Source organism: Hyperoodon ampullatus (genome assembly GCF_949752795.1).
Source record: "Hyperoodon ampullatus genome assembly, chromosome: 1".
Taxonomy (NCBI): domain Eukaryota; kingdom Metazoa; phylum Chordata; class Mammalia; order Artiodactyla; family Ziphiidae; genus Hyperoodon; species Hyperoodon ampullatus.
The window spans coordinates 58,882,150-58,894,324 of NC_136914.1; the positions used below are offsets into that span (position 1 = coordinate 58,882,150).

Sequence of the window (12,175 nt, forward strand, 5' to 3'; positions counted from 1 at the left end):
GCACAGGCTCAGCAGCCATGGCTCACGGGCCCAGCCGCTCCGCGGCATGTGGGATCTTCCCGGACCGGGGCACGAACCCATGTCCCCTGCATCGGCAGGCGGACTCTCAACCACTGTGCCACCAGGGAAGCCCCCTACTGTATTATTTACTATTGAAAAGAATCCTTATGTAAGTGGCCCCATGCAGTTCAAACCTGTGTCGTTCAAGGGTTAACTGTGGTTGGAATTCTTGACAATAACCCCACAGAATGCTGCTGCTAGTAGTAGCTATTAACTGAGTATCTATTTCGTGGAAAAGGAAGAAAGGCAATATTATGTATTGTTTAAGAGCTGGGCACTGAAATGAAACTCCTGGGTTTCATTCCTCACTGTACTATTTACAGGCTTTGTGATTTTGAGCAAATTAACCTCTCTGGGCCTCAATTTTCTCATTTATAAAATGGAAATAGTAAGTGCTCCATCCGTGTTAGCTGCTGTTGTTAACAGCATTGTTGTTGTTGATTTCATCAGCTGACCAGTGACTGCGGGAAGAGTGCAAAGTCTGTTGTACCCATACATTGACCCCTTTCTGGGTCCTTCTCACATCAAGTATGATGGAGGAAGATAAGTGAGTGAACCAAAATACCCTGGTGGTCTGAGATGAGACATTTCCTGTCTGTGACTTCAGTTTTTCTCTCCAGCAGCAGCTGCCCAGTGAGTACAGGTGACTTCATCCTTTCTCATGGATAATTTTTTTCTGGTTCATTAGCTGGGATATCAAGGTTTTCTGGCTTACCACTGTGAATAGATAAACCTTTACTGATTTTTTTCCATTACCAACGGCTGTAAGCTAAGAGATATGATTGGTCACAAATGAAGGAATTTGCCCCAACATTCTTTTTTTTGGGGGGGGGGATACACGGGCCTCTCACTGTTGTGGCCTCTCCCGTTGCGGAGCACAGGCTCTGGACACGCAGGCTCAGCGGCCATGGCTCACGGGCCCAGCCGCTCCACGGCATGTGGGATCTTCCCGGTCCGGGGCACGAACCTGCGTCCCCTGCATCGGCAGGCGGATTCTCAACCACTGCGCCACCAGGGAAGCCCTGCCCCAACATTCTTGAAACCTCTCTGACCAGGGCAGTACTTAGTCTTAATTAAGTTAGTGCTCTTGAGGAGCAGAGAGTTAGGAGTTCTATTCCTGTGCTGAGAAGAAAAGGACTAAAGAGGAAAGCCTGAGACTAGACATTTACAGAGCAGCTCAGCTGGTTGAGAGTTGGCTTTGTTTAACGCCCAACTTCTCAGAAGATTTTCCTCGGCTGAGTGGGCTTGGTGGGACATTAGCTTGAGAGTGTTGCTTAGCAACGAGATTTTGTGGGACCCGATTCTCAAAGAGTCAAGCAACCCATCCCCTGCCTGCCCTCCACCAACCCTCAACTACCATCCTGAGCTTCCTATTAGACAATCAAGTGTGTGCTGGAGGGAGGGACCAGAGACAGGGGGCAAAGTTTAATCATTGAACTAAGCAGCCTGGAAGTATTTAATCTGTAGCACCTAGTTCCCCGGAGGGATCCAGCCTGGACTGGAAGTGGGCAGCGCTCCAGAGACGTGGGAGTGAACACTGCACGGAAATCTCTGCTCACCTCAGGAGAAACCAAACTTGGGGAAAATGTTTGCGGTACACTTGATGGCATTTTACTTCACCAAGCTGAAGGAGGATCAGATCAAGAAGGTAAGGACTCACAGAGCTGAGAGATACCTGGTTCAGTGTTCCCTGACAGAGTTAATTGATGCCGTGCCTACATGTGAAGAGATTTAAGAGAGCTTATTAGAAAAGGTACAGGGTGCACAGAGGCAGTAAAAACTCACAGAAGGGGAAGAGGAAGTAAATCTCCCATGGGCTGCACATTGCATACTGTCCTGAGCCTTCCATTTCACTCGGACTTCCTGGCAGATACCAGACGGGAAGGGGATGAGGAGAAAGTCTTTAGAAAGCTTGAAGACAATTGTGTTGGATGTGAGGAGTGTTTGGGGGAAAGGCTACAAAGAAGAGTCATTTTTAAAGAAAATTTGAGAACTCATTAAAGTAATTCACATGATTCTTCACATGCTTGAAAGGATATAAATACGGATACCAAGAGGGGTGTGAGTTTTTACATACAATAATCAAAATATATATTGTTGGCACGTGCTGTTGGCCAGTGGTGTGCTCTTAATGATGTGCATTATTTTGCCACTTTGCCCAAGAAGCCTGCCTACAAAATTGATTCCAGGGTCGGCTGGTTAAAAGTTGCCAAGGCTCAAATGGGGGCCAGCCACCAGCATTCTCTCCTGGCAGCCTAGAATGAGCCCAGCCTGCCCCTCTAGCCACACCAGCTGCCAGTGGCAGGGCTCTGGGCACGAGCATCTCTCAATTTATAGATAACAGAAGTCCTCCCAGCAGGTGGATTTAGCCAAGATTACCCAGGTATTTAAGGTGGAGTGAGGATTAAACCCAAACCTCTGAATCCTCCTTCAGCATTCTTTCCATTGTGTCATGATGCCTCCTGGCTTCTCAAACTGAAAAAAGAAAGCATGGCACCTAACAGTCCTCCTGTGCTGGGTGGGATAACCTCCCACTACATTCTGTTCATTAGGGAGTTGGGTTGCAGGTTATAGCAAATCTTAAAATATTGTAAATCAATCAGAGTTATCTTAATTTTCATTTATTGATTAGGTTCACGGAGCTCTCTACTAGCTTCTTAAGGAGGTGGAAAAGTCCTATACAGCACTGCTTAAGAATTCATTTTCTGTTACAACCTCTTAGTAAAGATGTAACCTGCATGGTATCTCTCCAGCCCTCAAGGGGAGTCTTTGGACCTTTATACCTCTAGTTCTAGCAAATTAGTTTCGTTACCTTGGGCCCCTTTGTGGTGGTTAACCTTTAGTTACACCCAAGAATCAGGCTAGATGTGTTTGTCCACCAGTCCAGGTGCAGGCCCAGGAGATGGGATTGCAGCCTCCACTGATCTGTTCCAGGTCCTTCTGGGAGGAGGGTCAGTGTTTGTCAAGGCCTGGGGTTGACCCCTCTCTCTCTCCCAGGGGAAGGCAAGATAGCTAAGAGTGAGCTGAGCAGGGATAGTCAGGAGCACTTTCCAGCCACCTTGATGAGTGAGCCAGCAGGTGTCTGAGGTAGCAAGGTGGCCAGTTTATGAGTTGCTGCATTGAGTCACGGGTTCTTAGAACACCAACTCATTCACTCCTCTTCGTGGTGACAACACACCTGGTCAAAAGGCATGGGCTCTTTCTCCGTCCGGGTCAGGTAGCCAGTCCCCTCCATAGTTTCTGTGCTTCCTGCTTCTAGAGTTGTCAAGATCCTGGGTGCTACTTGCTACGAGGGTTACTATTCAGACCCTGGAACAATTTTTTAAAATTTCCTTATAGCAATATTAAAACTAAACCAAAACAAAACAGGAAGGAAGGGGAAGAAAGAAGGAAAGAAGGAAGAGAAAGAAAGAGGAAGGAAAGAAGGAAGAGAGAGAAAGAAAAAGGAAGAGGGGAGGGGGAAGGGAAGGGGGAGGGGAAGGGGGAGGGGAGAGGAGAGGAGATCTTTTCCAATTCGATGTAGTGACATTATTTGACCTATTGATAACATTAGACTGGGTCTGGTCACTGACCTGCAGATTGTTCATTCATAAGAGAAGAACTGGTTAGGTTTTTCCCTGTGTACTTTTTACAGTTTAGTAAGTCAACATTACAAAAAGTGGAAATGTTACCTTTAATCCCACCCTTCTCGCAGACATTGTCCTGTCTGCCACGTGGAAGCCCTTGTTGTCTTTTTTCACAGTGGATGTTTTTACAGTTATATTGTGTATACCACTGTGGATCTGTATAGTTCACTTACTGTTAAAACGTAACCACTTAAGTACATTTCTCCATAATTATCTTCCTAATATTCAGTCAAATTGGATATGCCATAATTTAACCTCTTCTCTCTTGTTGGACATTCAGCCACTTTCATAAACATTTTTTTAACAAATAAAATATTGCTATGATAAACATTGGTGTCTATTTAATGTTCTCCATATTTGGGATTATTTCCTAAGGATAGATTCCCAGAAGTGACATCACTGGGTTCAAGAGTTGAACCATTTTATGACTCTCGATTCATAATACAGGATCTTTGGACTAAGTGATCTGTAAAGTCCCTTCCGGCTCCCACATCCTGTAATTCAGCAGCTCTGAGCTTGTAGTTTGGAATTTGCTCTTCATATGTTAAATGTGATGCTTGTTGGCTCTTTTGTTTAGAAGATATCTGGTGTCACATGGTTTGTGAGTCACTCCAAGAGGAGTGGGCTTGGTATTCTGAACTTAAGTACCCTTCCTTGGTGCCTGCGACGTGTGGGCCTGCTTATACGGGCCTCAAATCACCTGTTTGGATTTAAAATACAGCCTTTTTGTCCCAACGTATGTTTCATTCTTCCCTTCTAACTACTGTACCAGGTGCTGTGGAAGATACAAAGAATAAACAAGAAACTGACACTAAGTTGACATTTGTGTGTCATAACTTTAACTTACTGAAAGAGCAGGAGTAGCAACCCAAAGTCCTGAATAACTGTTAAACTTCAGCTGGCAAACTACCCCCAAAGGGCCTCAAAACCACTACTTACATACAAAGGATGATGCTATGGGGTTACCTGGAGGAGGTCTTTATGCTCTGGAGCTGAGCAGAAATGAGCAATACGCTCAGGGGCACTGTCTGAAGGGCCTCGGGGTGATAAAGAAGCAAGTTTAGGTTCAGTGTAGTACATCTCACCCTTCCCCAAGCCCCAATTACTTGGGTCACGTCCCTTCTGTCGGTTTTCTCCTTGTGTGTTGCTGTGCCAACCAATTAGTCATAAACAGACTCCGGGTGAACAGAAAGCCCTTAATGAAGCATGACCTGGTTCCCTCCTATCTTCTCAAATATGCTGAAAGCCCAATTGTCCTCTTTTGTTAATGGCTCTCTGATGGTTTTCTGGCCTCTTGCTGGGCCCCCAAGCCCCTGGAGCCATGGACCACTTCACTGGCTTAGGACTCCATACTGGCCCTGGACTGAACTGGGATGCCTGCCCTCTAGGCCTGGCTGATGACTGGGTACCTGTCTTATGATAAAGGTCATGTGACCCCTGGACTTTGGTATAACTTGTCTGTTGGGCTTGTGGGTCCTGCACAAAGCTGTGAAGCAAAACCAGGCCATAAGCGAGGAATATGGAGACTGCGTTATAGTCCCAGGGCTGCCACTTACCTGTGGCTCTCCTAATGCTGCTAATGGCTCTGAGCTTTGGAGTCCCCATCTCTCAATTAGGAGCAATAATTTGGCCTTACCTGACTGCCTCAAATGGATGTCTTGGAGGTTAGATTAGGTGACATACATGAAAGCACTTTGTATACTGCAACAAATGTTCTTAGCCTTAGATAAAAGTGTGGGAGAGCAGTTCCTGCAGGAATGTGCCAAGATGAAACCTCCTTGTGACCTGGATGAATAGAGAGGCTGTTCAGTAGATAAAGCAGGGTGGCAATACAGGGCACCTGTGCCACTGTCCCTCCTCGTGGTACTCCATCCCAGCGAGCCCTGGGAATCTAGGCTGCCGCCACCAAGTGATTAGCGTTAGCATGGGGAGGAAGGTAATATGATGTGACTTACTACTTTCAAATGGACTGTGCACAGCAATAGTAATTTTTTTTTTTCAGTACGCGGGCCTCTCCCTGTTGTGGCCTCTCCCGTTGCGGAGCACAGGCTCCGGACGCGCAGGCTCAGCGGCCATGGCTCACGGACCCAGCCGCTCCGCGGTGTGTGGGATCTTCCCGGACCGGGGCACGAACCCGTGTCCCCTGCATCGGCAGGCTGACTCTTTAACCACTGTGCCACCAGGGAAGCCCAGCATTAGTAATTTTTATATCTTCCCTCCACTGGGGTAGTGGTCCTTTGTCCCAATTTTCTGGTTACTTGAGTGACATGCTCTCATTTCCAATAGCAATTTGATCTGGCTTTAAAAATTAAACTTCATCTTAGTTAAAACAACCTCAGTTAAAAACAAAATGGAAATTTAAAGCACTGGACTTTAGAGGTTGCACTTGGAAACTGAATTTAGCTCTGATCTTACTAGCGGCTCATAAACAAGGGGAAACGTGTGAATATATATTGTTACCATTGCACAAAAGAAAGGTTCTATGTTTAGGAATTTGAGGTTCAAGCTATAGCTAGTCTTTTCCAGAGGAGAGGCAATAGGACAACAGTGAGGGCCTTGAACCAGGACTTAGAAATTGAATCCTTCTTCGTTTTTGCCCCTCCATTGTCCCATCAGAGAAATGGGGGAACCATTTTTTCCTCAGAGCTTGTTTTTCAGAGGAATAAGTCCCCACCTCCCTGGCTTTCCATTCCATTCTGTTCTAACTCCCCAGCTTGATGAGTGGTCAGGCAAGGGACCTTTGGGAATCCACATCAAGAAGCTGTCCTGAGTCAGGAATGCAGCTTCATGCCTGGAGTGGGAATTTACAGCCTTGAATGGAGGACAGGTGTCCCCAGCAGCCAACCCTGATCACTCTGCTATCTGTTCCAGGTGGACAGGTTCCTGTATCACATGCGGCTCTCCGATGAGACCCTTTTGGACATCATGGCTCGGTTCCAGGCTGAAATGCAGAAGGGCCTGGGGAAGGACACCAACCCCACAGCGTCGGTGAAGATGCTGCCCACCTTTGTCAGGGCCATTCCAGATGGCTCAGGTGAGTGGGGCTGGGGGCTGGCAGGGACCCTGATCCCCCTGGTTCCCTCTTGGCTGATGGGTAACTGAAGTTTGCTCCTGTTCCCTGGCTTACCTCTCCAGCCCTCTCTCCACATCCCCCCACCCCCCTGACTCTCTATGCTTCAGTCATGCTCAGTACCAAAAGTTTTGAGCCAAAGTTCAAATGCACCTTGTTTCTTCCCTGCCTGCCTTAGCCCTACACACTCTGTTCCCTCTCCTGTTGGAGAATCCCAACACTCCTCCCCTTACGAACACCAGTTTGGCTTTTCCATCTCAGTGTAGAGGTTACTGCCTCCATCTGGGAAGCATCTCCATGCTGGATTAGGTTCTTATCAGAGCGCCTGTCACCCTGCTGTGTATGAGAGTCTCCCCACTGGACCAGCACTCCCTGAGGGCAGGGTCTGTGTCTTCTTCACCACAGCACTCTGAGCGCTGCGTAGTGCTTGATGCATACTAGGCCTGAAATATTTGTAGAATGGAGAGTAAAGGGCATTTCACTCCTAGGTATCTAGATTCTAGGCTATAGATAGGAAGTAGTGGAAGATAGTATGACGTAGTGGCAAAAATATTAAATAATAATTGAAGAAACCTAGGTTCTAGGCCCAGCTCTGCCATATCTCAGTGACCTTTGGCAAAATGTTTAGCCTTAATTTTTCTATCTGTAAAATGTGCTTTCTACTGCTGCTGTAATAAGTTAGCACAAACTTAGCAGCTTTAAACAACACAAATTAATTTTCTTACAACTCTGGAGGTCAGAAGTTTGCAGTGGGTCTCCTTGGGCTATAATCAAAGTGTTGGCAGAGCTGCATTCCTTCTGGAGGCTCTGGGGAAGAACCTGTTTCCTTGCCTTTTCCAGCTTCTAGAGGCTGCCTGCTTTCCATGGCTCATGCCCCTTACCATCTTCAAGCCTCAGTATAGCATTTTCAAATCTCTGACTCTGACCCTTCTGCCTCCCTCTTCCACATTTAAAAACCCTGTGATTATATTAGGCCCACTCAGATAATCCAGCATAATCTCCCAACCTCAAGGTCAACTCATGAGCAATTCTGATTCTATCTGCAACCTTAATTCCCCCTTGTTATATAACCTAACATATCCATAGGATCTGGGGATTACAATGTAAACATCTTGGGGGAGCCATTATTTTGCTTACAACAGCCTAGCGACCTCTAGAGGGAATCTTTGAGGTTCCATCAAACTCCTTCACTCTCAGCCTCTGGGTAAAGCCATAGGAGGGAAAGGAGCTGGTATATACCAGGCACCTATTATGGTCATGCGGTGCTAGGGACTCACTGTCTCATACAATCCCCATAAGAACCCCATGGTGTAACTCTTATCCTCAGGTCAGATGAGTGCAGTGAGGACCACGGGGCTTCCTCAATGTCAGGACCCCAGTTCTGCGACCAAGCTCCAGCAGGGGCTTTGGGGCTCTTGAAGGAGAAGGAACCTTTGATCGGATTAGCGGGCTTTGGGCCCCTCTGGGCCAATGCCTGGGCCCAAGTAGCTTGGCTCTGCCGTTTGAGAACTGAGAACTGTGATGAGACAGACCCGTTCCCTTGCTGGTGGCGGTTGTGTAGTGGGCAGTGTACCACCATGGAAGAACACAGGCTGTGGAGAGAGACAGTCCTGCTTTGAAATCTCTGCTGAGTTCTGACACTGCTCTTTGAGAATGCTGCAGGGACTGTGTCCTTGATAGATCATCTGGGCATTCCAAGGAAGCACCTGAATCATGAGGTGTGTGAGGGAGGGAGCCCCAGGGCAGAGTCCTCCTGGCTTTTGGTGCTTTGGTTCCTCTTGCAGAGGTGTGTCCCCAGATGCAAGGGAAAGTGGCCTTTGATGGTGTGAGGCTACTGGCCAGGTGTGCCTTCCCGACCCTGGCTGCTTCAGGAAGGTTTGGAAGTGAAACTGACCAAGTTTTAGAAATTGCGTCCTCCTCAGGCCAGGAGACACCACCTCCTTTCTTCACTGTCTCCATAGAGCCTCTCATCACACAATAAATCTCACCAGTGATCCTGCTGCAGTGAGGTCCCTGGGCCCAGAGTCCCTATGGAGCCAGGTGACCTTGTTAAGTCCCAGAACCACTGTACTCCTGTCCTCATTAGTAAAAGGGACGTGGCCAGTTTGTCCCACCAACTTGTAGGGTCGTTAGGATCAGATGAGGTCATGTGGAAGGAATGCTCTCAACTATTCAAAATGTCCCAAGTCCTACAGAGCTCCTGGGAGCTGGTGGTATGATTTCATAATTATATCCTAATCTCTTGGGGCCTCCATTTCAGAGATGTATTCAATTTCCAGAGAAATCCTTTTGGGTTTGCCTACTCTCTAGTTTCCCCTCTTTCATCTGAACCTCCCTGAGAGGGGTAACCTGATTGAGCCTTAGTTACCTCCCTGCCTGTCAGTCAGGGAGCAGCAGTTGACTGTTCTTACGAGTACCTTAAAAGCACGGTTATCGTTTGTGCCTTCTCTTCTACCAGTCACAAGGGAAGGAGGACAGGAAGTGCCCATCTTGTGATTTGAAGGTGACAGTGGTTCTTTAGGCCCCATCCCAGCTGCCTCTCTTCTTGGCCTCTGTTTCCAGGCAGCCTCCTAGGCCTCCCAGAGGGTGAGCCTTGCAAGTTGAGCCCAGGAGCCCCAGTGTTGTCAGCTGATGGGCCTAGGGGTCTGCATTAGGACAGGGGTCCCCCACTTGCCTGAGCATAAGACTCACCTGGGATGATTCCTAAACATATGGCTTCTCAGGCCTCTCCCGCTGGAGATGGTGAATCTCCAGGAATATACACGTTCAGTCCTCCTGTGCCTTTGGGAGATGCTGCACTAGGGAGTGGGGAAGGAGCACAAGCCCTGGCAATGGCTTAGGAGAAGGAAACCCCTGGTGTCCACGGCTGCCTGGAGCCACTGAAAGGTCACTGGAGGATCATCTACAGCTGGTGGATTCTCAAGGAAACCTCACCTTCTTGAAAGATCATTTCTTTTTTTTTAAATTAGCATTCTTTTTATTTTTTAAAATTGCGACATAATTGACATATAACATTAGTTTCAGGTGTACAACATACTGATCAATATTTGTATATATTACAAAAAGATCGCAACAGAAAGTCGAGTTACATCCATCAACACACACGGTTACAAATTTTTTTTTCCTGTGATGAGAACTTTTAAGAACTCTCTTAGCAACTTTCCAATATGCAATACAGTATTATTAACTATGGTCACCAAGCTGTACATTACAGCCCCATGATGAGAGGTCATAATGATCTTAATAATCACCGTAAAGATACTGGTGGCCCCCCTGCCGCTGTTGCCCTCTTCTTCTAGGCAGGTCCTCCTTTCCCTGGGGTCCAATGAGTCCTTTCTCTGTGTCAGAGTTACAGAAGGGATCACACCATGTGGTTTTTATTAAAATCCTCTAATCTGGGCTTCCCTGGTGGCGCAGTGGTTGAGAGTCTGCCTGCTAATGCAGGGGACATGGGTTCGAGCCCTGGTCTGGGAGGATCCCACATGCCGCGGAGCAACTAGCCCCGTGAGCCACAACTACTGAGCCTGCGTGTCTGGAGCCTGTGCTCCGCAACAAGAGAGGCCGCGATAGTGAGAGGCCCGTGCACCGCAATGAAGAGTGGCCCCCGCTCACTGCAACTAGAGAAAGCCCTCGCACAGAAACGAAGACCCAACACAGCAAAAATAAAATAAATAAATTAGTAAACTCCTACCCCCAACGTCTTCAAAAAATAATAATAATAATTATGTTTAAAAAAAAAAAATCCTCCAATCTATCCTGGTTGGTGTCAGAGGCGTTTTCCCAAAATCTCAATCAGGTCTTGGTTAAAATCTTTCTGTGGCTTCCCCTCACCTGGGTAAATCCCAAATTTCTTGGAGGTGGGGTGGCTTTTCCAAATCCTTCCTAATTTAACCCGAGACTGCCCGCCAGTCTCATTTCTGTCACACGTCCCTCCTGCTCAGAAGTGCTGACCTTTCCCACCCCAGGCAATCTCATTCCTTTGCTCATGACCTCCTCTCCCTGGACCCCTGCTCTCCTCTGGCTGGCTGGCTGACTCGCTCTCTTTCTTCATCACTCAGCTCTGTATCACTTCCTCTGAGGTGTTGACTCCTGCTCTGATTTAGACACTGCTCCCTGTGCTTCGCACAATCAGAGCGCGTGCCCTACTGTGTGGAAATGGTTTATTTACTTGCCTATATTTCTGATGGGCTTCCCAGGGGGCCCACAGTCTTTCATCTTTGCATCCCTAGCACCTGGCATGTCACTTGTCACAAAGTCAGTGCTCAGTAAATGTTCATATGTACATGGATCATGTGATCTACCCTCTTTCCTGTGCAACCTGTGATAACACCTGTGAAAGCATCTCTTGCTTGGTACATGATGAGTCCTAATAAAGTTGCACAGGATTAGTTCCTTGGAGTCCCTCCCTGAATAAATGGCTCCATCAGGTTCCTTTCAGGGCTGATCTAGGGAGATAAGAGTCTTGCTTTCCAGAAATCTCCACAAAAGCAAAATATCCAGCTGACTGGGTCTATAAATGAGAACTCTAAACCTTGTTCCATGGTCCTGCAGCAGCAGCTTGCTTAGAAATGTAAAATCTCAGGCCCCACCTCCACTGAATCATAGTCTGCATGTAAACAAAATTCTTGGGTGATTTACATGCACATTAAAGTTTGAAGAGCGGTGCTCCACGCCATTGGGAGGGCTTGCCACTAGTTCCTTGATTGCTAGGAACAGAGAAACCCAGTCAAGGCAGGTCAGGAAAGGAGGCTTGTAGTACAAGGACACATAAACCCAAAAGGGAGACACACAGAACCTTGTGGGAATCTGAGGGCAGGAACTGTGGTACACTCAGGCTTCAAGGGAACTGGAACTTAGGAATTTTCCTCCACGGTTTCAGCCTACATACATGTGGCCACCTTGGCTACCCAGCTGACCTCTGATGTTTGGGATGCTTCCACTTCAGTTTTTACCACCTACTAGCAATTCCCTCTATGTTTTATTTCACATTTCATAAGGAGTGAATCTGAATGGCCAGCTGGTTCCTTAGATTCATGAAGCTGTGTTTAGGGTCACATGGTACCAAAGAAAGGCCACTTGGGTGACCAGATTTGTGGTCATGGAGTTTCACTTACACGTGCCTTGGCCATATGTCATGAAGCATGCCTGGTACATGCAGCCACTTTTCCAGCACAGATAATTCTATACAAAGACTTGTTGGTTCAAGGGTTTTCACACATGAGTTCCCATCCCATATCTGTGGCTGATGCTGAAGATACTGGCAGGGTCCTAGGCAGGAACTCTGGCTGGAATCTGAGTTGAAGTCATCAGGGTGGGCTGCCTCATGCCAACACATGTGTCATTTCCACCTTTTTATTAATAGCATCTGTCTTATACTGGACTCAGTCAGGTTACATTTTCTCCTTTTGGAGTGGCTCTG

The 12,175-nt window shown here is 47.3% G+C and overlaps 1 protein-coding gene across 1 annotated transcript in view; it reads left to right on the forward strand.

Moving 5' to 3' along the window:
• Positions 1-1,645: 1,645 nt before the first annotated feature.
• HKDC1 (hexokinase domain containing 1) overlaps positions 1,646-12,175 on the forward strand; it is a gene marked incomplete at both ends in the record, with an annotated part of 38,958 nt that continues 28,428 nt past the window's right edge. The window contains 2 exons of the mRNA XM_079712404.1: positions 1,646-1,708; positions 6,558-6,720. Of these exons, the coding sequence (XP_079568530.1) occupies positions 1,646-1,708; positions 6,558-6,720 (226 nt within the window). The remainder of the gene's footprint in view (positions 1,709-6,557; positions 6,721-12,175) is intronic.